General features: G+C 41.7%; 1 protein-coding gene and 1 non-coding gene across 2 annotated transcripts in view; one reads left to right on the forward strand and one right to left on the reverse strand.

The window, feature by feature from the left end:
• The window catches only part of Tfb1 (transcription factor B1), a 276606-nt gene that overhangs the window by 236952 nt on the left and 14384 nt on the right, over positions 1 to 25270 (forward strand). Inside the window, exons 10-11 of the mRNA XM_080277678.1 lie at positions 4086 to 4264; positions 16815 to 16964. Of these exons, the coding sequence (XP_080133804.1) occupies positions 4086 to 4264; positions 16815 to 16928 (293 nt within the window). The 3' untranslated portion in view covers positions 16929 to 16964. The remainder of the gene's footprint in view (positions 1 to 4085; positions 4265 to 16814; positions 16965 to 25270) is intronic.
• Positions 22044 to 22162, reverse strand: LOC145406895 (5S ribosomal RNA). The gene has a single exon (XR_013898603.1). It is a non-coding gene; the product is annotated as a 5S ribosomal RNA (ribosomal RNA).

Consider the following 25270-nt stretch of genomic DNA (forward strand, 5'->3'; position numbering starts at 1 on the left):
GGGCTCGGGGATGGGTATTGTTTTCACTTGGTTTGCCTGTTTGTTTGTTTGCTTGTCTTTATGTCTGTCTGTCTGTCTGTTAAAAACTTTAAGCAAAAACTATTGGTGCGATTTTGAGTAAAATTACAGGGATAAAGGGCTATGACTTTCTGATCATATGATTTAATTTTGAGCCAAAGTGGGCCAAAGCCTAGGGTGTAGGCCCCCCAAATGTTAAAAAAAGAGGATGAGTAATAATCATTTACCATGGCACCATTTGTTGTTGTTGTTAGTCTTCTTCCTTCTTCTTTTCCTTCTTCCTGATTGAATATACTGTATACCACTTTACATTCTGTGCACATACCATTTCAACATTTTCCTTTCATCTCTTGTTTTCTCCTTTCTTACATGTTTTTTTGTGGCACGTCTTTCTTGCTTCTTCTTCTTCATCGGCATCATCATCATCATCATCATCTTAATATTATTATACATTATTATTACCTGTCCCCACCCCGGAGGGGTTCGGGGACGGGTATTGTTTTCGCTCAGTTTGTCCGTCTGTCTGTCTGTTTGTTTGTTTGTTTGTTTGTCTTTTCTGTCTGTCAAGACATTGGTCTGTCTGTCTGCCAGTTAACAACTTTACATGAAAACTAATGGTGCGATTTTGACTAAAATTGCAGAGATGATGGACTATGACCTTCTGATCACTTGGTTACATTTTGGGCCAAAATGGGCCAAGGCCTAGGCTGTAGGCCCCCCCTCCCCCCCCCAAAAAAAAATGCTTTTTCGCCATAACTCATATCAGATTCGTCACATACCCAAATACCCAAAGGTGTATCTTTCAAATCTGCATCTTATAACATGCCTGCCTCGTTACATCAGGGGGATCACTCCCCAGTTAGCGGTAGGGGGGTTAATGTGAGGTGGGTAGTGCCTAAAATTTAAAATGGACTAAATTGTCTATTTTCACCTGATTTATTCCAAATTTGATTTGTGACATCTTTGACTAGATATCCTGTTGTGTTTATATGTCAGTACTAAAATGACTGCCAGGAATGGGTTTGCCGTGCCTTGGCACTGCTTCTTGTTTCAGTTTTGAAAAAGACCCAGACCATCATCTCTGGGTAACAGTGGGCTCTAGAGGGTTAACCTAGGAAGGTAGATATCATCCAGACCCAGACTCAGGACCTCAGTATCAAGCAATAAATAAATATGCAAATACTGTGCAACAAGGTTTTTTTGATCGTGTAATTTCACCTGGGATGAGGCAGAATACCTACTCATTGATGTGATAGTTGCCCCAGATGCTGTACCATACAGAGGCAATATGAGAGTAACTGTTGTAGTGGTAGTAGAGAGCTTGGGTGAAGATTCCTGTGCCTTATGCATGATTCAAGTAAGACAGGTGACTGGCTATTATTCTGTCAAGTGCTAGGGGCAAGTTTAATATTCTAGACTCGAGTAGCCTAGTCTTTAGCCCTTTATATCCCAAAGTAGATGTGATGGTGAAGAAAAAGATGGATAGACATGGTAAATGATTGTATGAGAAAGCAGATATTGAGGTTGATGAGGCTAGGGAGTTGACAAGGAATCAAACTGGTTTGACAAGTATTGGACAGAGCAGTGCACACAAGGGTTTGGCCCCCCCCCTCCCTTTTTTTTTTAGTCATGGAATCAACTTTTGTCTGTCTGTTTATCTATGTACAGCCAGATGCCATAATCCCATAAGGGGTGGCCATTTGTCTTATTGTTTTATGGGGAAGGACACAAACCCTCCTTGTTGACACGTAGGGAACACGTATGGGTTGGTTATATGGTTACCACCTGGCATTGTAAATGGCTTCCTGGCTTACAGGAAACATTAGGCATGTCACTCAATGTAAAGCCACCTGAAAAGGAAAGAAAAGCAGTGAAAAGTGACAGGAAAGATGGAAGAAATAGGAAAAGAGGAGGGCAGACACAGAAAAGGAAGGATAAAGGTGAAGAAAGAAGTAGGCAACACTACATCAAGTGAGTGAATGATATTGCCAGCACATACCACTATCGTCTGATAGGTATATTATGAAGTGCATTAAAAAGAAAAAAAGCATTTTTGTGGGACTTGAATAGTGAGTGATTTTTTTTTTCCTTTTCCTTTCTTTCTTTTCCAGAACCCTGCCTCACCCAGTGTGTGAGTTGGAAGAAGAGGCAAGATGATGATGATATCTGTTTTAATTTAAGTATTCTTGGTATCTCTTGATAAGTTAATCAGTGTGGGAGAGTTTTTTTTTTTTTTTTTTTTTTTTTTTTTTTTTTTTTAACCAGTGAGGTTATCTTGTAGCCTTCATTATCCTTCTAGGGCAGTCTCCTAAGCTAAATAAAACTGCCTGTTAGTAGCATAGATATGGTAAATATTAAATCCATGACTGAAGGGGTTAGCATGTGACAGTACAGTAAGCCCGCATTATACGATGCCTCTTTATACGATATTTTGCTTATACAGTGTCAAAATTTTAGTACCCTATGCCCACTATACAATGGGAACGATTTGCTGCAACGATGGATCATCCGCGGCTCAGTGAACAGCGAATGTGCAAACGCAACAAAAACGTCCTCATACTGTCTTCATTGGACCACACACACTTGTCCACCGGTCCAGCCTTATTAGCTAGCCCTGCCCAGCCAGACAGCCATGACCAGCCAGGAAGTTCTGACATTGATGAGTGAGGGCTGTGACTGTGAGGCCCAGTCGGGACAATTCGCCGTCAGGACGATTCCCTGTCATTTATTTACGTATCAGTTTATTTAGCAAGTACACTAGTTTTTTAATTATGTAAGTTATAAAAGTGATAGTGGTTTATTGTTTATATAGTAAATGTAAAATATGGCATCAAATCATGGGCATTAAATGAAAAATAATAATATATTGAAACGTGAATCAGCTGATTTATGATCGATCCTTCATCTTAGCATAAGGCTACATACGAGACATTGGCATTTATATAAATGCCTAATTACCTTAAGTGAACGATCGACATACTTTGGAATTATACAAATAATCTTCATATTACGTCTATATAAATGTTTCGGGATAATTCGCCCCCCCCTGGGAGTAGGGGGGTTTTCAAGAATACTCCCCCAGTATCCCTGCTTGTCATAAAAGGCGACTAAAAGGGTTGGCGGAGGGTTAGTGCCCCTCCCTGGAAAACAGCTAACTAAAAAAACAAACAAGAAGCCTCGGACAAGGACTGACCAAACGATGACGACCCAGGACCGGACAAAGGACTTGGTAATTGAAATGGCGGGGGACAGGGCGACTTGGAGGCGATTTGTTTGTGGCCACCCCAAACGGGATTGAGGCGTCTGGCAATAGATAGATAGATAGACAACAATAACAAGACAATTCACCATCGGGACTTTTCGTCGTCAGGATGATTCCCCGTCATTTATTTTCATATCAGTTTATTTAGGAAGTACACTAGTTTTTTAGTACTGTACTTGTACCTCTTCAAAGTCGTTTTAAAATATACCCAGAATGTTGTGGTACCAATGGAAATTAATGAAAACAGCTGTGGGTGATGCTAGAACATAATTCAAAGTCAACTACAGCAAGGTAGAAACAAGTTAAATATTGTCTAAAAGTGCAACTTACAAATGATATCCAAAGCCAACGCTATTGAATGAAAATAGATTTTGATAGATCCCCCTGAAAATTAGTTATTAAAGTATCAGTTAATCAGTAATAAGTATATTTATAGAATGACGGGGAGTTGTCCTGACGGGGAACGTCCATATTATGACGGCGAATTGTCTAGGAACCACATAAACAACCGTTGCTTACTTCAGTAAAGGTAAGATCTACTGTATACTGTAGTTTTCATGTTTTTTTTCTCTTTATTCACTATTAATGTGTTACTTTAAATATTTAAACATAAGGATATTTCATGTATGTGAGTTCTAAGGTGTGTGTATGTGAGAGTTTAGGCACGTCTGGGAACGTATCCCCATTGACTCCATGTTATAATGGGATTGCTATACGATGGATTGCTTTACGATGGGGTTTTCAGGAACGGAACCCCATCGTATAATGAGGGTTTACTGTATTAAGTTAAATTTTTGTTCACTAGGGGGCCAGTTGCCGGGTAACCTACACAGGGAGCTTGGTCAGGTGTACAACAGTGCAGGTGAGCTGCTGAGGCACTTCTGGTCCTGCTTCCCTCCACGCACACCACAGCTACAGGAAAAACTTCACAAAATGCATGAGACGTTATGCCGATACCATGATGTCACCATACGCCCATTCCAGGTGTGTTGGGTGCAAGATTGTTGAGCACCCTTTGGGTCTTTATCAGTCATTCCTGTTTTATTTTTTGCAAGATGCCTGGTCCCATGGAGCATACATCTTGAACATTTCCAAGCCTTTCCATTGTCAGTATCATCATAATCATCATCCAGACCTTCTCATCCCAAGGTAAGGTGAGGTAGGGTCCCTCCCCATAGCATATTTTGATTCTGAAAATGAAAACTGTACTCATTTTGCACAAATATGGCTCATAATTTTGACCTTTTGCAACATATTGCACTTCCTTGTCAGCATATCTTCAGGACTAGTACAGTATTACTATAGTCTGTTATTACAACTCAACCTTCACGATATGGAGAGGACAGTTTCAGGCCAGGTTGGGGAAAAAAAGGATTGGAAACACATGACCCACTACACCCCATTTAACAGACGTATGTTATGGTCGACGGAATTCTGTGGCCATTGTAGTGTCCCTGAGTCTGATATTTGGTCTGTCGAGGTCCATGAAAGTGAGAGTCTGTTGTATATAGGTACACCATGCACATATTCTTCACAGTAATTTGAAGGTGTGTGGGTGTTTGGTCATTGATGCTGCAGTGGTTGTGACAGTCAGTGAAATTGTGTCAGGGGAATGAGTCTTGTTGAGAATATGCATATGTGCAAGCTCTAGGCACAGTAATGCGAGAGTGTGTGTATATGTAGTCATGGGTTGTGGTCATGGGTGCTACAGTCTGTATAATAGTAAAACTGTACCAGGTGAATTAGTGGGGGAGCCAGTACAGAAATCAGCCAATCCAGCGTTGTAGTCCCACCGAAAATGTCGTGTATAAAACACACTCACACACCTTTACATTAACATACTTCACTGAAGTCCTGACTTTGGAGATGATGTTACATAGATATATGTTTAGCAGTCAGTAGAGCAGTGTATTGGGTGGCTGTGTACATGTGAGGATGCAAGAAGTGGCAGTCCAGCAGCACTTGTTTATAGCCACGAGCGAAAGTTAACTGTTAGTAATGTAAGGAGTGTGAATGATGAGGTGAAAGAGAAATTGTCTGGGTGTTTCAGGGTGCAAAAGTAGACAAATGTGGATTGACTGAACCTAAATGGAGGTGAGAGGGTGGGAGTATGGTTAGGGTGTTTGTGCAGGAGTAGGTGAGAATGAGAGGGCAAAAGAGAGTATTTACCTTTTTCTAGTATACAGGAATTGAGCAATGCTCTTGTTGTCCTGTCTCCAAATCCACGTTTATCAAGTCTAACTTTACACACATGAATGTTTTTCTCATGCACCACCTTTTCGTCTAAGTCGTTCCAAATATTTATGTATTTACCTAATATACCTAATTGTGATATACTGTACACGGAATGTGCTGTGCTCGTGGGTTTCCATCACTGTTTCTCAATAAGTCAAATTTAGCTTTAAACTCGTTTAAGTTTTTAGACTGGACGATCTCTTTGTCCAGGCTATTCCATAAGTCTATACTTCTGTAAGGAAAGCTACAGTATATTTCTTGATATCCTTCAAACAGCGTGACTTTTTCAATTTCATTCCGTGTCCTCTTGTTGCTCTCTTATCCCATACAAACAGATCTTCTTTGTCAATTTTATCTACTCCCATCATGGTCCTGAACACTGCAATCATGTCTCCCCTCTCTCTCCTTTCCTCTAAGGAAGGCAAATCCAGCTTTTCCAGCCTCTCTCTGTATAACAGGTCTGCCAGACTGGGGACCATCTTGGTTGCTGTTCTTTGTATTCTCTCATCATTCATTCATCATCGCCAGATGCCATTTATCGCAAACGGGGTGACCAAGGGCTTAGAGTTAATTGTTTTACAGGGAGGGGCACTAATCCTCCACCAACCCCACTTGACACGTAGGGAGAACGTTATGCCAACAGCATCTGGTGTTCCCAGGCGGTCACCCATCCAAGTACTAACCAGACCCAACGTTGCTCAGGTTACAATATGCAGCGGTAGTGTGGTCCCCACACAAAAAAAAAGATATAAACAAGATTGAGAGAATACGTAAGCAACTTATTCTCTCAATCTTGTTTATATCTTTCTTTTTGTGTGGGGACCACACTACCGCTGCATATTGTAACCTGGGGCGGATCATGGCCACTATCAATTTTTTCATCATCTCATCCATATAATGAAATGCTACTCTTATGTTAGGCAAGAGTTTATAAGTCTCTCCAACTATCTTGTTAATATACTTTTCTGGTGACAAACTATCTTGGACCAGCACTCCCAAATCTTGCTCTTCTCTCATTTTTGTGATTAATTCATTACCCAACAAATAATTCAGTGATGGCCTCCTGGTACTTTTACCCATTTCCAATATTTTACATTTCTTTACAATAAATTTCATTTTCCACGTCCGGCTCCAATCGTGTATCCTATCCAAATCCTCCTGCAGCATTTTACAATCCTCCTCAACCTCTACCTTCCTCAAGATCTTTACATCATCAGCAAACAGACTTGCATAACTGTTCACTCCATCTACCATATCATTTACGTAAATCAGGAACATTACTGGCGCCAACACCGAGCCTTGAGGGACTCCACTTGTTACTTCCCTCCATCCAGATATCCTATCCTTTATTACTGTCCTCATTTGTCTGTCTCTTAAAAAGTCTCTCATCCATTCCAGAAGTTTCCCCTTCAGTCCTCCTATATATTCTAGTTTCCACATTAGGCTCTTATGAGGTACCTTGTCAAAGGTCTTCTCTAAGTACACACAATCCACCCAACCATCTCTCCTGTACCACGTCAATCGCTCTAGAGTAAAAGCTCATCAAGTTAGAAACACATGACCTTCCACTTCTGAATCCAAACTGACATTCAGCCAAAATATTCATCTCTTCTAGATATTTTATCCAGCTGTCTTTCAGGATTCTCTCGCACAATTTTGCGACCATGCTGGTTAGAGACACTGGTCTATAATTCAGGGGTTCTTCCCTGTTTCCTCCCTTATAAATTGGTACCACATTTGCCCTCTTTCATTCTTGTGGCACTTTCCCCTCTTCCAGAGAACACACGATTAAACTGTGAATTTTATCCGCCAGTTGTTCGCTGCATTCCTTCAGTACCCAATTAGAAATTCCATCAGGTCCTGGGGCTTTCCTTACATCTTGAGTTTCCAGTAATTTATACACTTCCTGTACCTCCACTTTTATATCTTTTATCACCGGTACATTTCTAATCACTCCCTCCCCTTGCACAAACTCTTTTTCATTAGTGAAAACTGATTGGAAACATTTGTTCATTATTTCAGCTTGCATTGCTGCTTCATTATAGACCTCTCCTTTTACTTTCAGTTTGGTGATTCCTTCCTTTTGTTTCAGTTTGCCATTAACAAATCTATAAAACAGTTTGGGTTCATCCTTGCATTTGTCTATTATACCTTTTTCAAAATTCCTTTCTTCTTCTCTACGTATTCTTGTGTATTCATTTCTGATTCTTTTATATTCTTCCATTGTTCTGTTGTTACCCCTCTTTCCCAATTGTTCCACGCCTTATCTCTCTCTTTTTTTGCTATCATACACCTTCTATTAAACCACTCCTTTTTCCTGTTTTCTTTCCCTCTTACTCTTGGTACAAATTTTTCCACTCCCAAATTATAGAGGTCTAGAAAGATATCCCACTTCCTCTGTATCTCTCTTGTTTCTCTGAATTTTCTCCAATCTGCATTTTCAAAAAAGTTTCTCAATCCTGTAAAATTTGCTTTCCCAAAGTTGTATCTTCCCTGTCTATGAGTGTGTGTATTGTTGTGTGCAAGAGATGAAAAGAGAATATAAGAGAGTATGGATCAGTTTGTTCAAAGATTGTATGGATAAGATTGAAATTAGGAATACAATCATGGACAGTTGTGTGTGTGTATGTGCCAGTGCAAGATCGTGCAAGCAGAGTAAAAGAAGAGTTCTGGGCAAATATGGAAGTGTGCCTGGAAAAGTTTAAGAGAAACAAGAGAGTGTTTTTGATTGGAGATATGAATGGAAAAGTGGAGAATGTGAAGGTGGATGGAGAAGTTGGTGAGTTGGATGTGCCTGCAGAAGTGGATGAGAATGGCAGTGCTCTAGTGGACATTTATGGGGGGAGGGGATTGGTGATAGCCAATACCCACTTTATACACAAAATGATCCTCAGGTATATGTGGCAAGTAATGAGAAGGGTGGATGGTGAACTGAGTGAATGTAAGGCAGTGATTGATTATGTGTGTGTGTGGATGAGAGAATGAGAAGGTATGTAAAGGATGTAAGAGCATACAGATTTTGAGAGAATCGACTTTCGGACCACCACTTGGTGCTGGTGAAAGTCAAGGTACAAATGCAATGGATGAATAGAAGGAGAGAAGAATGGGAGGAAGTAGTACAAACAAGGAGCATAGACAGGTTGCAAGAGGATGGAGAAAAAGGCAGAATGTAAGAGATAAGTGGAGGAGCGATTGGGTAAATGTGATTTGTAGCAGATGAGGGAGGTGGACGGTGTGTGCAAAATATTCACAGAAGAAATCTGTGCAGCATGTGAGGTGGTGTGTGGAGTGAAGAGAAGGCAAAAGGGAGTGCAAGGAACAGCATGGTGGAATGAAGAGGCATGACATGCTGTGGCATAAAAGAAAGCATATAGTAAGTGGATAGGAAGCAGAGGCATGGAGGAAGTTGAGAGACAGAAGAGAGATTTATATGTAGTGGGGAAGAGAGAGGTGATAAGATTTGATGCAGTGCTGCTTTGGGTGTCTGTCCTTTACTCTCTTCCTTCCTTCCTCTTCTGTCTTCCTTTCCTTCATTCTTTCCTCTTCTTTCTGCCAATGGGTGACTTTACATTCCTTCTTCTGTCTATCTTTCCTTCACTCTTAACTCTTCCTTCTGCCCATGGGTGGCTGTACACTGAGTGACCAGCCAAATGGTTTCTTGTACACCAGGAAACCATTTACCATGCTGGGTGGTAACCAAATAACCAAATAATGGCAACTGGTGGTTTAGTGGATAATTAAGGATCTCCAACCTGATTGAACCTGTGTAGGTTTATCTCCAAGGGGTGGTTGGGGTATATTGCTCACATAATGCCACTCAGGGGTGAGTGAGGCTGATCACTCTCATCTTAAATGTCAGGACTAACTTGCCTAGCCCCAGGCTCCTACGTTCCTCATGGGGCGGCATAAGGTTAGATGATGGGTGGATGGATGGAGAAGAAGAGAGTGAATGAGGAATTTGGGAGGAATTTAGGTGTAAAGTGGAGGAAATGTAAGAAAATGTTCTGGAAGGGGGTAAAGAGGATTAGACAGGGCAATAAAGAAGTTTGTTGGGAAGTGAAAGATAAAAATGGTAGTTCAATAGTGGAGAAGGAAGAAAAGTGAGCAGATGGAGAGAACACTTTAAGGAATTGTTAAACATAGAGAATGAAAGTAATGCGACTATATGTGACTGGGAAATTGCGTGGAGAAGGAGGTAGCGATGAGAAGGGAGGAAGAGATCAGTAGGATGGAAGTATTGGAAGCAGTGCAGAAAGTCAAAATGGGGAAATCCCCAAGAATTAATGGAGTGTGTGGTGAAATGCTGAAGCAAGGGAGAAAGATAGTCGTAGCATGGATATGGAAGATGTGCAGATTGGCCTGAGAGGAAGGTGGAGTTCCAGAGGATTAGAAGTCAATGGAAGTACAAAGGAAAAGGGGATTTTTAGTGTGTGTTAACCACTGGGGCTTTTGTCTTCATAGTATAATAGGAAAAGTATATGGTAGGATACTTACTGATAGAGTTTGGGAAATAACAGAGGAATTAGCTAGAGAAGAACAGGGAGGTTTTAGGAAAGGAAGAGGTTGTGTTGCTCAAATATTCTTCCCTAGGTCTGTAGTGGAAGAGTTGGTAGAGAAGGGGAAGAAGTTAGATGCTGCCTTCATGGATTTGGAGAAAGCATATGACATAGTGGATAGACAAAATATGTGGAAAATATTAAGAATATTTAGAGTAATTGGGAAGCTGTTGAATGCCATGATGAGTATGTATGAGGATGCTAAGGCTGCAGTGCATGTGGATGGTGAACTGAGTGATTGTTTTCTGTCTGAATGTTGGATTGAAACAGGGATGTGTCATGTCTCGATGGCTGTTCAGTCTGTATACAAATTGGGTTATAAAAATGACACAAGGTAGGGCAGTGGATGTTGGAGTGACCCTAGTGAGAGAGGTCAACCTTTGGAAACCTCCTGTTTGTTGTTTGCAGGTGATACAGTATTGTTAAATGAAAATGAAGGGGAATTGCAAGGCATGGTGAATGAGTTTGGGAGAGTGTGTAAGAAATGGATTCTAAAGGTGAATGTAGGGAAGAATAAAGTTGTGGTCTTCGAGAGAAATGAACTCACTGAATACACATTGAGGTTGGATGAGAAGGAAATGGGTAATGTGATGAGTAAGGATGAAAGTTTTGAGTATGAAATGATTGAAGGGGTATAACAGGGAAGAAAGGTTGCTGGTTGTTTGAAAGCAGTGCCTTTAGTGGTTGTTGGGGGCACTCACCATCCACTCATCATGATGTAATGTTGTTCTCGGGTGCATGCCCTTTCCTCTCTTTCTTTCCATCCATCCTCTTCTGTCTTTCTTTCCTTCATCCTTTGCTCTTCATTCTGTCAGCAGGTGACTGTACACTGAGTGACAAGCCAAATGGTTTCCTTTACACCAGGAAACCATTTACAGTGCATGTTGGTAACCATATAACCAGAGTGGATGAGGAATTTGGAAGGAATTTGAGTATAAAGTGGAGGGACTGTAAGAAAATGTTCTGGAAAGAGGTGAAAAGAGTAAGACAGGGTGGAAGTGAAGTTAGCAGGGGAGTGAAAGATAAAGATGGTAGATTACTAATGGAGAAGGGAGAAAAAGTGAGCAGATGGAGAGAACACTTTAAGAAATTGTTGAACATAGAGGATGGAAGTAATGCGAGTATAAGTGGCTGGGGAATGGCTGGGAGAAGGAGGGAGGTGAGAAGACAGGAAGAAATCAGTAGGATAGAAGTTGTGGAAGCAATGAAGAAAGTTAAATCGGGGAAAGCCCCAGGAATTGATGGAGTGTGTGGTGAAATGCTGAAACATGGAGGAGAGATAGTAGTAGAATGGATGTGGAAGATGTGCAGATTGGCCTGGGAGGAAGGTAGAGTCCCAGAGGATTGGAAGTCAGGTATAATTATTCCCTTGTACAAAGGAAAAGGGGAAAAAGAAGTGTGTGGTAATCATAGGGGCATTAGTCTTCTTAGTATAATAGGAAAAATGTATGGTAGGATACTTATTGACAGAGTTAGAGAAAGAACAGAGAAATTAGTTGGAGAAGAACAGGGAGGCTTTAGGAAGGGAAGAAGTTGTGTAGATCAGATATTCATTCTTAGATTTATAGTGGAAAAGTTTCTAGAGAAGGGAAAGAAGTTGTATGCAGCTTTCATGGATTTGGAGAAAGCATATGACAGGGTGGATAGACAAGGACTGTGGAAAGTGTTAAGAATATATGGAGTAGATGGGAAGTTGTTGAATGCTGTGAAGAGTATGTACGATGGTGCGAAGGCTGCAGTGCGTGTGGATGGTGAACTAAGTGAATTTTTCTCTTTGAAAGTTGGGTTGAAACAGGGATGTGTCATGTCTCCATGGTTGTTCAATCTGTACATGGATGGGGTAATAAAAGAGGTACAAGGTAGGGTAGTGGATGTTGGAGTGGCCCTGGTGAGAGAGGATAGTGTTTGGAAACTCCCTGTACTGTTGTTTGAAGATGATACTGTGTTGTTGAGTGAAGACGAGGGGGAGCTGCAAAGCTTGGTGGATGAGTTTGGGAGAGTGTGTAAGAAACGGAATCTAAAGGTGAATGTAGGGAAGAGTAAAGTGATGGTCTTTGAGAGAGGTGAAGTCAGTGAATGTACAGCGAGGTTGGATGGTGAGGAATTGGAAAATATGAGTATGTTTAAGTACTTGGGTAGTGTGATGAGTAAGGATGGAGGTTTGGAGGGTGAAGTGCTTGAAAGAGTACAGCAGGGAAGAAAGGTTGCTGGTTCTTTGAAAGCAGTGATAAGAAACAGGGAAGTGAGCATGGAAGTGAAATAGTTACTACATGACAGTATTGTGATACCAACTCTAACGTACGGAAGTGAAGCTTGGATGTTGTTGGAAGGACACAAGTCAAGAGTGAGAGCAGTGGAAATGAGTTATTTAAGAGAAGCCTGTGGAGTCACATGGAGAGACAGGCTGACGAACGAGGATATAAAGGAGCGTTGTGGTGTGGATGTGTATGTGATAGGAAGCGTTATGAGGAACACACTTAGGTGGTTTGGCCATGTGGAGAGGACGGAGGGTGAAAGACTGACGAAGAGAGTGTATGTGAGTGAGGTGGAGGGGGAGAGAGGGAGGGGGAGGCCGAGGATGAGATGGAGGGATGGGGTGGAGAGGTATATGAGAGAGGGGGGTGTGAGTTGGGAGCAGGGCAGTGAAATGGCGGGGGACAGGGCGACTTGGAGGCGATTTGTTTGTGGCCACCCCAGACAGGATAGAGGCGTCTAGCAATAGATAGATAGATGATTAGTGGGCAGTTAAGGCGCTCCAATTGGATTAAGCCAGCGCAGGTTAATATCCAAGGGATGGTTGGGGTTTATTACTGCCGTAATGCCACTTGTGGACGAGTGAGGCTGGTTACTCTATCTTAAATGTTTGGGCTAACTTGCCAAGCCCCGGGTTTCTGTGCTACTCTTGGGACAGCGCTGGATTAGATGATGGATGATGAATGGTAAGAAATAGGGAAGTGAGCATGAAAAAAAAAAGGATGATAGTATTGTGATACCAACTTTAACATATGGAAATGAAGCCTGGCCCTTGTTGGAAGGACACAAGTCAAGAGTGAGAGCAGTGGAAATGAGTTACATGAGAGGAGCATGTGGTGTTACGTAGAGAGAGAGACTGACAAATGAGGAAGTGAAGGGGTGCTGTGGATGTATTAGAATGTGTTAGGAGAAATACAGTACATTTAGATGGTTTGGCCATGTGAAGAGGATGGAGAGTGAGAGGCTAACAAGGAGAGTGTTTGTGATTGAGCTGGATAGGGGGAGAGGGATGGATAGGCCAAGGATGAGGTGGAGGGATGAAGTGGAGAGGTATATGGGAAGGGGGGTGTGAGATGGGGGGAGGGCAGGAAGATGATGGGGGACAGGACAACATGGAGGCAATTTGTTTGTGGCCGCCCCTTACTGGATTGAGGCATCAGACAATCGATAGATAGATTTCTTCTAGCATTGAGCACATTCTTCCAAATTTCTTATTCCTCCCCAAGCAAGAGAATATTCCATCATTCTCATACCATCGGATGTAATTCATAGTGCAATAACAAGAATGCTTCATGTAACAGCAGCCATATACCCAGCTGGTCATGAAATCAAAATTTTGCTCATGGCTGAACATACCCATCAGGCCTGACAGCTGGCAGCACTCAAATGAGTAATTATTGCCATATGTTGATGTTTTTCTCAGTAACAAAATTTTAATGCTACTGTCACAATTATGTACACAATCCATCACTACTTTGGTGATGTTACAGTAGAATATATGCAAACCCATTGGTTCAGTAGAGAACAAATACTGTACTAAAATTGTAAGCTTATGAAACTGTTAGGTCTGCCACAATATTCATCTACACTACAAAGAAGACATTAATAGAAATGTGCTGTTTGGTTGACTTTTGAAACTAGAGAGTTAAATATTCCTTTTTCCTTGGTACAGATTTAGGTTCTTTCAGCAATAATTCCATTATTGCATTGTGTGTGTGTGTGTGTGTGTGTGTGTATGTATCGTATATATATATATATATATATATATATATATATATATATATATATAGCAGAGGAGTGAAAGATAAAAATGGTAGATTACTAGTGGAGAAGGGAGAAAAAGTGAGCAGATGAAGAGAACACTTTAAGGAATTGTTGAACATACAGGATGGAAGTAATCAGAGTATAAGTGGCTGAGGAATGGCTGGGAGAAGGAGGGAGGTGAGAAGACAGGAAGAAATCAGTAGGATAGAAGTTGTGGAAGCAATGAAGAAAGTTAAATTGGGGAAAGCCCCAGGAATTGATGGAGTGTGTGGTGAAATGCTGCAGCATGGGGGAAAGATAGTAGTAGAATGGATGTGGAAGATGTGCAGATTGACCTGGGAGGAAGGTAGAGTCCCGGAGGATTGGAAGTCAGGTATAATTATTCCCTTGTACAAAGGAAAAGGGGAAAAAGAAGTGTGTGGTAATCATAGGGGCAATTGTCTTCTTAGTATAATAGGAAAAGTGTATGGTAGGATACTTATTGACAGAGTTAGAGAAAGAACAGAGAAATTAGTTGGAGAAGAACAGGGAGGCTTTAGGAAGGGAAGAGGTTGTGTAGATCAGATATTCATTCTTAGATCTTTAGTGGAAAAGTTTCTAGAGAAGGGAAAGAAGTTGTATGCGGCTTTCATGGATTTGGAGAAATCACATGACAGGGTGGATAGACAAGGATTGTGGAAAGTATTAAGAATATATGGAGTAGATGGAAAGTTGTTGAATGGTGTGAAGAGTATGTATGATGGTGCTAAGGCTGCAGTGTGTGTGGATGGTGAACTAAGTGAATATTTCTCTTTGGAGGTTGGGTTGAAACAGGGATGTGTCATGTCTCCATGGTTGTTCAATCTGTTCATGGATGGGGTAATAAAAGAGGTACAAGGTAGGGTAGTGGATGTTGGAATGGCCCTGGTGAGAGAGGATAGTGTTTGGAAACTCCCTGTACTGTTGTCTGCAGATGATACTGTGTTATTGAGTGAAGACGAAGGGGAGCTGCAAAGCTTGGTGGATGAGTTTGGGAGAGTGTGCAAGAAACGGAATTTAAAGGTGAATGTAGGGAAGAGTAAAGTGATGGTCTTTGAGAGAGGTGAAGTCAGTGAATGTACAGCGAGGTTGGATGGTGAGGAATTGGAAATTATGAGTACATTTTAGTACTTGGGTAGTATGATGAATAAGAATGGAGGTTTAGAGGGTGAAGTGCTTGAAAGGGTACAGCAGGGAAGAAAGGTTGTTGGTTCTTTGAAAGCAGTGATAAGAAACAGGGAAGTGAGCATGGAAGTGAAAAAGTTACTACATGACAGTATTGTGATACGAACTGTAACGTATGGAAGTGAAGCTTGGACATTGTTGGAAGGACACAAGTCAAGAGTGAGAGCAGTGGAAATGAGTTATTTAAGAGGAGCCTGTGGAGTCACATGGAGAGACAGGCTGACGAATGAGGATATTAAGGAGCGTTGTGGTGTGGATGTGGATGTGATAGGAAGTGTTATGAGGAACACACTGAGGTGGTTTGGCTATGTAGAGAGGATGGAGGGTGAAAGCCTGACGAAGAGAGTGTATGTGAGTGAGGTGGAGGGGGGAAGAGGGAGGGGGAGGCCGAGGATGAGATGGAGGGATGAGGTGGAGAGGTATATGAGAGAGGGGGGTGTGAGTTGGAAGCAGGGCAGTGAAATGGTGGGGGACAGGACGACTTGGAGGCGATTTGTTTGTGGCCACCCCAAACGGGATTGAGGCATCTGGCAATAGATTGATAGATAGATAGATATATACATATATATATATATATATATATATATATATATATATATATATATATATACATATATATATATCCATCCATCATCCAGTCCTATGTTGCCTCATGAAGAATGCAGGAGCCCGGGGCTAGGCAAGTTGGTTCTGACACTTTGAGTGACCAGCCTCATTTATCCCTGAGTGGCATTACATGAGCAATTAACCCCAACCATCCCTTGGATATAAACCTTCACTGGCTCAATCTGATTGGAGTGCTTTAATTACCCACTAAACCACCAGGTGCCAATATTTGCTTATATGGTTACAACCCTGTGTAGTAAATGGTTTCCTGGTGTACAGGAAACCATTTGGCTTGTCACTCAGTGTAGAGTCACCCACAGGCAGAAGGAAGAGAAAAGAATGAAGGAAAGAAAGACAGAAGAGGATTGACTAATAGATAGATAGATAGATATAGGTATAGATGTAGATATACAGTTATATTTCAGTTGTTGTGAGCAATATTTCACATGCTTATATATATACTGTGTGTGTGTATATATATATATATATATATATATATAAATAAAATTTAGAAACCAGGTTTAAGGTTAGACATTATATGGGAGGCCATCTGATACACATTAGGAGGATAAAACTGGTTGGCTTATACTTGACAACTCCTGTCCAGGGTGTGACAACTACAAATATATTGTATGGAGATATGTGGATAGCAAAGAAGTTATTCATGAAATTCATCATTCACGAGGGTTTAAGGAATGTATCTCCCATGAATATTGAGGTGCTGGTGTAAAGTAAAGCCATTTGTTAGTTGCAAGATGATATGAAGATGCATTAGTGTTATGAAGGAATGAGTAGGAAGGTGATGATGGGAAGAATATAATAAAGACATCATCATACTTAATGGGTTAGTAGGTAATAAAGTGGTGATAGTAATGAGGTTTAAGAAGGTATCACTGTTGCACTGTGCTGTGTTTCAGGAGATGGCAGTGAATGACTACAACTGCAACAGTGGGATCCTGGACCACCTTATAGAAATGTTCCATATTGCCAACACCAAGTTTGAGAACTGGAAGGCGCGCAACTCCAGGTGAAGCCCCAACACCGCTGTGCTTTAGGAGGTCCAGCAGGTAATTATACAAGAACAAAAATACTTAATAAAGTGAACCGACTGACCCCCTACCTCAACTCACCCTCGAAGAAGCTGGTAGCATCCCCTCAGGAACACCAGGAAAGAGACAGATGACAGGCAGAGAGATTTCTTGTGGCTTAGAAAGTTCTTTAACTCCTCATCTGTACTGGTATTTGTTTCTTCATAGGATACATTCAGTAATATGTTGATGTCTTGCACTGTTGTATTCTTGCTGCCTTCAGATGATTGTACTCAGCTTTGGAGAGATGTTTCTAACTCTAGGTTTTAGACATAGCCTTCATTAAACCATTCATAAATGATGGACATCTCATAAAGTGAATAAAACATTCTGATGTTCAGTAGAGCAGAATGAAAAATAGTTCCAGGGGCTGAGATGGTTAATATTCACTTTAATGGTCTAGTGGTAAAGTGATGGAGTGGGAGCAGTAAGAGTTGTGCCTTAAGCGTAGCAGTTTGAATGTTGTCCAAGGTGACTAAGTTTATATACAAGGTAATTCAAAAGTCATGTTACAAAGGAAAATAATATATTGGTGCAGGAGGATAGCTCCAGCATATGTTTGCTGCGGCCACCATCAACAGCAATGCATTTGGACAGACATTCTTCCCAGTGACATGTTCCATACCTGAGTGGCTGCCATGATGTAGTACTGTACTTCCCTAAATAAAATGACTTTTTGAATCATCCTGTATTAAAAAAATGTTACCAGGAGCATTGGTACATCTGCAACATGTAGTAGTTGATTTGGCATGATTCTTTCTGAACTGAATAATTTTGCTTGGCGTTACGACACAGGAGTCAGAATATAATGACTAAATGGTTGTTTTTCCATTAAAACATTAAATGTTATCAGCTACACCAGCATAGCTGGTGCCCCAAAGGAAGTAATGTGGAATTGGCTGTTACTGTGTACTATTTATGTTCTTGGGAGGTATGCTGGTGATATACCTGTCCACTTTAATTCATTAATGTACTCTTATTTATTCTACTTTCAACCAGTTTCATCCAACTTAGGAAGGGAATTCAAGTTGTCAAGTTGTTAATGGACTCTGTTTCAGACCTTGTCACTGCAAATTATTTCTCCAGTTGTAGTAAAATTGTGTAGAGGTAATAGAAGTAAACTGAATATAATCATCATCATCATTATCATCTGGACCTTCTTTCCCACCCTAGGGCAAGGTGAGGAGTAGCAATGTCCAGACAGCCAAAGTTTGCCCAGTTAACTGGGCCACACTTCCATTCACTCGTCATTCAAGCCCCCCAAATCGTGGTTCCATCAGATAGGCCAAAAATACTTTCACCATGTTCTGTAGCTTCACACATACCTGTCTGATAGGGCTAATCCGAACACTGTCACATTAAAAGGGGGTGCCAAATCCCTGGTTATGCAGTTCTCCGTAAAATATTAATCCATCCAGCTCGGTCTCTTATCAGTCCCTTAGCCTCACCAACTTCCAGCCTCATTTATCCCTGAGTGGCATTACATGAGCAATTAACCCCAACCATCCCTTGGATATAAACCTTCACTGGCTCAATCTGATTGGAGTGCTTTAATTACCCACTAAACCACCAGGTGCCAATATTTGCTTATATGGTTACAACCCTGTGTAGTAAATGGTTTCCTGGTGTACAGGAAACCATTTGGCTTGTCACTCAGTGTAGAGTCACCCACAGGCATATTCCTCCACCTTCTTCTTGGCCCACCTCACCTCCTCCCTCCTACAGATTTGCTCAGATAGGCTATACCATTTTCACCACACTGTTGTCATCCATTCTTTCCACCTGACCATACCATTTCAGAACACTGGTGTCCACAGACTTCCTCATTCCGCGTCTTTCATGAATCAAATTATTCTGTATCCTGTCCACTCTCAGCACTCATTATACATTCCTCAGCAGTCCCATCTCCACTGCTCTCACTCTTGACTTTTCATTTTCATGCCACACCATAGCCTCACAGCCGTATGTTAAAGTTGGCACTAACACTCCTTCATGTATGCATCGCACAGCTGCAACACTCAAGCCTCTGTTTCTTATTAAAGCCGTCATAGCACCAGTTACTTTTCTTCCTTGTGTCACTCTACTTTCCACTTCTTGAGCACATTTTCCTTCTTTTCCATCATTACCCAGGTATTTAAACTCTCACCAATTCGTCACTTTCCAGTCACTGTAACATCACATTGTGAGTCACCTACTCTCTCAATAATCACCACTTTGTACTTTTCTACATTTACTCTTAAGGCATGACGCTCACAGACATCTACATAACTCTGCACTAGTCTGCCAAGCTCTTGTCCAGTATTTGCAAGTAGCACTGCATCATCAGCATACAACAAATTTGAGATATTCCGTTGGTCACCATTCATTACCAGTGCGATCCATCTCGCCATTACTCATGTTTTTACTTCTTTCATCACCCCATCCATATACAGTATACAGGTAAGCCCTTTATTCACGCGAGGGTTACGTTCCCAGACCCTTCGCGTATGTGGTAAATTCGCGTATATGTTCTGCCTTTGTGTACACATGTCTACTAAGTATATTACATCTGAATAATACTGTTTATGCACTACATACACCTTATAAACTAGCATAAAGTATGTAAAACAACAAGAATGGAAGAAATTTAACACTGAAACCTGACAAGCACAGGCGTATTTGGAGACACTTCAGCAGTCTGGTGCACAAGCCCTCACTGCCTCCCATTATCCCTTATGGTACATTCTGCCTTCTTTATTGTCCAAATAGTTGACTCATTCACCCCAAACATACGGTTCCGAGCCAGTTCACAGGAAGGTGGAGACACTTCAGCACAGTCTGGTGCCCTAACCCTCACTGCCTCCCGTATGCTACGTTCTGCCTTCTTTATTGTAAGAACAGTTGACTCACCCCAAACACACGGTTCCAAGACAGTTCACCACGAAGTCAATTCACCATCAAAACATGGACGATTTCCTGTCATTCTATAAATATATTTATTATTGATTAATTAATACTTTAATAACTAATTTTCTGGGGGGTTTTATAACTCATATAAGTAAAAAACTAATGTACTGTACTTGGTAAATAAACTGGTGTGTAAAAAAATGACGGGGAATCGTCCTGACGGAGAATTGTCGCCGACATTCCTCCCTTAAGTTTGTCCAACACTTTAACTCTCTCTGTCAGCAACATCACTTTACTAGTCCATTTTGGTGTGTTACCACATGCATCACTAGCACTACCTTAGGCCCCATGTTGGCAGACAAGGCAAGCAATCACTGGAAGGCAGAAAAATAAGCCACAAATAACGATTCGCAAGTCACGCATAGTTTGACCATTGGATTCAAACTGACTGTGTGGTGCGTGGTAGACCAACCCACACACACACACACACACACATATATATGTATACACATGGGCAGCAGATAGGCATTTTTATATTTTATTTATTTCTCTTGTATATGAAAATTATTTATTTGAATAATATAATTTTGTTTTAATTATTGTATGAAAAATTCGTGGATAACCGAAATCGCGTGAAAAAAGTTTGCATGAATTAAGGGCTTACCTGTATATATATTGAACAACCATGGGGACATCACATAGCCTTGTCGCACGCCTACATTGATCATGAACCATTCACTTAGATGCCCACTTACCCTTACACATGCCTCACTACAATCATAAGAACCCTTGATGCTACCAAGCAGCCCACCATCTACACCCTATACGCACAAAACCTTCCACAATCCTTCTCTGTTTGCTTTGTCATATGCTTTTTCCAGATCCATAAATGCCATAAACACCTTATTGTCCTTCTCACATTCCTTTTCCACATCTGTCTCACTTCAGATATTTGATCCACACATCCTCTGCCACCCCTAAATCCACCCTGTTCATCACTCACCAGGGCTTCTGACATCTGTCTTACTTTATCTATAATAATTCTTCCACATACCTTCATGACAGCTCTCAATAGACGTATGTCATGATAATTCTTGCACTCACTTCGCTTACCTTCATTTTTGTACAGGGGTACAGTCACTGCCTTTTTCCACTCTGTTGGCACAGTTTCACTCATCCATGCCTTTGTACATATCTTCAACTAGCACTTCGTTTCACTCTCCCCACTACACTTAATCATCTCTGCTTACACATTATCAACCCCAGCTGCCTTCCCATCTTTCAGCTGCTGCTTAGCGTTCTTCACCTCTGCTAGCGTCACGTTTCCTGGCACTGCATTCCATGTCTGTACACCTCCAAAACCAATCTTGTTTACAGCCGCTCTGCTGTCTCTATTCCCATTCATAAGGCTTTTAAATATTCTTTCCATCTAGTCCTTACTTCATCCCCATGGTATAATAATCTACCATTTACATCATTCGTACTTTCACATTTCTTTCTGTTGTCACTTCTACATTTTCACACCTCTTTCTATAATATTAATGATAATAATCATCCATCCATCCATCCATCATTCAGTCCTATGTTGCCCCATGAGGAGCATAGGAGCCTGGGGCTAGGTAGGTTGGTCCTGGCATTTAAGATGAGAGTGACCAGCCACACTCATCCCTGAGTGGCATTACATGAGCAATAAACCCAAACTCCCTCTTGGATATAAACCTACACAGACTTAATCCAATTGGAGTGCCTTAATTACCCACTAAAACACCAGGCACCATAATTTGGTTATATGATTACCACCCAGCATAGTAAATGGTTTCCTGGTGTACAGGAAACCATTTGGCTTGTTGCTCAGTGTAGAGTCACCCATATGCAGAAGGAAAGAAAGACTGAAGAGGGAGTGTAAAGTCACCTATATGCAGAAGGAAGAGAAAAGAATGAAGGAAAGAAAGACAGAAGAGGAAGGAAGGAAGAGAGGATTGGGCAGACACCCAAAGCAGCACTACATTGAGTGAGTGGATGGTGAGTGTCCCCACCTTCCACTAAATAATAATTCATCATCATTCATTGCCAGACGCCATGTATCCCAAACGGGGTGGCCAACGGCTTAGAGCTAATATTTTTGCAGGGAGGGGCACTAATCCTCCACCAACCCCACTTGACACGTAGGGATGCCAACAGCATCTGGTGTTCCCAGGCGGTCACCCATCCAAGTACTAACCAGACCCAACATTGCTTAACATCGCTGATCGGACGGGAAGCGGTGTACTCAACGTGGTGTGGCCGTTAATAATATATAATAATTCCATCCATCATCCAATCCTACATTGCCCGATGAGGAGCATAGGAGCCTGGGGCTAGGCAAGTTGGTCCTGACATTTAAGATGAGAGTGACCAGCCTCACTCATCCCTAAGTGGCAATACGTGAGCAGTAAACCCCAAACACACCTTGGATATAAACCTTCAGCGGCTCAATCCAATTGTAGCTCGGTAATTACCCACTAAACCACCAGGTACCATAATTTGGTCATATGGTAACCACCCAGTGTAGTAAATGGTTTCCTGGTGTACAGGAAACCTTTTGGCTTGGTACTCAGTGTAGTCATCCATAGCCAGAAGGAAGAAGAAAGAATGAAGGAAAGAAAGACAAAAGAGGGAGTGTAAAGTCACCTGTAGGCAGAAGGACGAGGAAAGAATGAAGTAAAGAAAGAAGAAGAAGGAAGGAGGAGAGGAGAGGACAGACACCCGTGAGAGCAGTACATCGAGTGAGTGGATGGTGATTGCCCAACCTTTTTGTATGTGTGTGTGTGTGTGTGTGTGTGTGTCCGACTCTGGGCATAGGCTTCAGGGCCTATATTTTTGGGGGCAGTATCCTATTCCAAGGCCCAGTAGTCCCCCTACACCTCCACATGTCACCATCATCATCATCCGGACCTCCTTTCCCACCCAAGAACAGGGTGAGGAGTAGCAAATGTCCAGACAGCACAAACTTACCCAGTCCAATTGGCCACGCTTCCATTCACTCATCATTCAAGCCCCCGGAATCCTGGCTACCGGATACGCCAAAAACATTCACCGCATTCTGAAGCTTCACACAAATGTATCCAATTGAGTCAATTCGGATGCTGCCATGCTCACTAGGGGTGCCAGAATCCCTGATCATGCACTTCTCCTCACAATATTCATCCAGCCAGCTTAATCTCTTGTCAGTTCCCTAGCCTAACCAACTTCCAAACCTCTCTTCCTCAAACACTTATTCACCATATCTCTCCACCTTCTCCTTGGCCTACCTCGCCTCCTCCCTCCTTCAGATTCACTCAGGTATACCTTTTTCACCACTCTGTTGTTATCCATTCCTTCCACATGACCATACCATCTTGGGACACTCTTTTCGATTTCTGGTGTCCACCAACTTCCTCACTCCACACCTTTCACGAATCACATTATTTCATATCCTATCCACCCCTTGTACTTCACATACATTCCTCAGCAGTCCCATCTCCAGTGCTCTTACTCTTGACTTTTCATTTTCATGCCACACCATAGTCTCACACCCATATGTTAAAGTTGACACTAACACTTCCTCATGTAAGCCTCATGCAGCTGCAACACTCAAGCCTCTGCTTCTTATCACAACCTTCATTGCACCAGCTACTTTTCTTCCTTGTGTCACTCTACTTTCAACTTCTTTTGCACATTTTCCTCCCTTTTCCATCACTGTACCCAAGTATTTGAACTCTCTCACCAATGCCAGTGCCTCTCCATTCACTGTAAAATCACACTGAGTCACCTTCTCTCTCAGTAACCATCACTTTACTCTTCTCTGCATTTACTCTTAAGGCACGACGGTCACAGACATCAGCAAAACTCTGCAGTAGCCTACCAAGTTCTTGTCCAGTACTTGCAAGCAGTACTGCATCATCAGCATACAACAAATTTGAGATATTCCATCAATCACCATGCATTACCAACGCCATCCTTCTCTCCATTACTCGTGTTTTTACTTCTCTCATCACCTGATCCATATATATACATTGAACAACCATGGTGACATCACACAATGTTGTCGCATGCCCACACTGATCGTGAACCATTCACTTAGATGCCCATTAACCCTTACACATGCTTTGCTACTATCATAAAAACTCTTGACAGCACCTTGCAGCTTACCATCTACACGATACATGCGCAAAGATTTCCACAATCTCTCTCTGTCTACTTTGTCGTATTTTTTTTCCAGACGCATGAATGCCATAAACGCCTTATGGTCCTTCTCACAAACCTTCCCTGCTATCTGTCTCACAGCAAATATTTGATCCACACATCCTCTGCCACTCCTAAAGCCACCCTGTTCATCACTTGCTAGGACTTCTGATATCTCTCTTACTTTCTTTATAATAATTCTTCCATATACCTTCCCTACCACACTCAATAAACTTATGCCACGATAATTCTTGCACTCACTTCGCTCACCTTTATTTTTGTACAGGGGTACATTCACAGTCTTTTTCCACTCAGCAGACACAGTTTCACTCATCCATACCTTCTTACATATCTCCAACAAGCACTTCATTCCACTCTGTCCACTACACATAAGCATCTCTGCATACACCTCATCAACCCCAACTGCTTTCCCATTTTTCAACTGCTTCACAGCACTCTTCACCTGTGCGAGTGTCATGTCTCCTGGCACTGCATTCCTTCTCTGCACACCCCCAAACCAATCATGTTTACAGCCACTCTGCTCTTTCTGTTCCCATTCATCAGGCTTTCAAAATATACTTTCCATCTGGTCCTTACTTCATCTCCGTGGGTTAGTAACCTACCACCTGCATCCTTCACACCATCACATTTCTTTCCGTTTTCACTTCTACATTTCTGTACCTCTTTCCAGAATAACTTCCTGTTTTCAAAGTAGTTTGCATTCATTTTTCTTCCCAGGTCATCATTTACCTCCATCTTTTTCCTCTTCGCTAGTCTCTTTATGTGCTGCTTGCTCTCAATATACTCAGTTCTTATTTCAACTGAACCCCTATCCTGTAACCACTTTAGCCACTTCTTCCTCTTTTCCTCCATCGCTCTCTTAACCTTCTCATCCCACCATGCCATACCCTTCTTTTTTGTTGATACTCTTGCCACACCATACACCACTTTAGCATTCCTAACTAAGCAATCCTTATATGCATTCCACAGGCTGTCCAGATCCAGTTCATTCCAGTTCACTGATTCTAACTCGTTCTCTACTTTGGTCCTGTAATCATCTGCCATTTCTTTGATCCTTAGCTGCTCAACTTTCAGTCATTCTCTCTGACTGCTCCTCTCTCTCTTGATCCACTTCACTCCTCTCAGCTTGATCTTGCATACCACAGTCATATGATCTGACAGACCAACATTACAAA

This window comes from Coenobita brevimanus, chromosome 71 (assembly GCF_032717465.1).
Source record: "Coenobita brevimanus isolate Jiangsu-jjx chromosome 71, ASM3271746v2, whole genome shotgun sequence".
Classification (NCBI taxonomy): domain Eukaryota; kingdom Metazoa; phylum Arthropoda; class Malacostraca; order Decapoda; family Coenobitidae; genus Coenobita; species Coenobita brevimanus.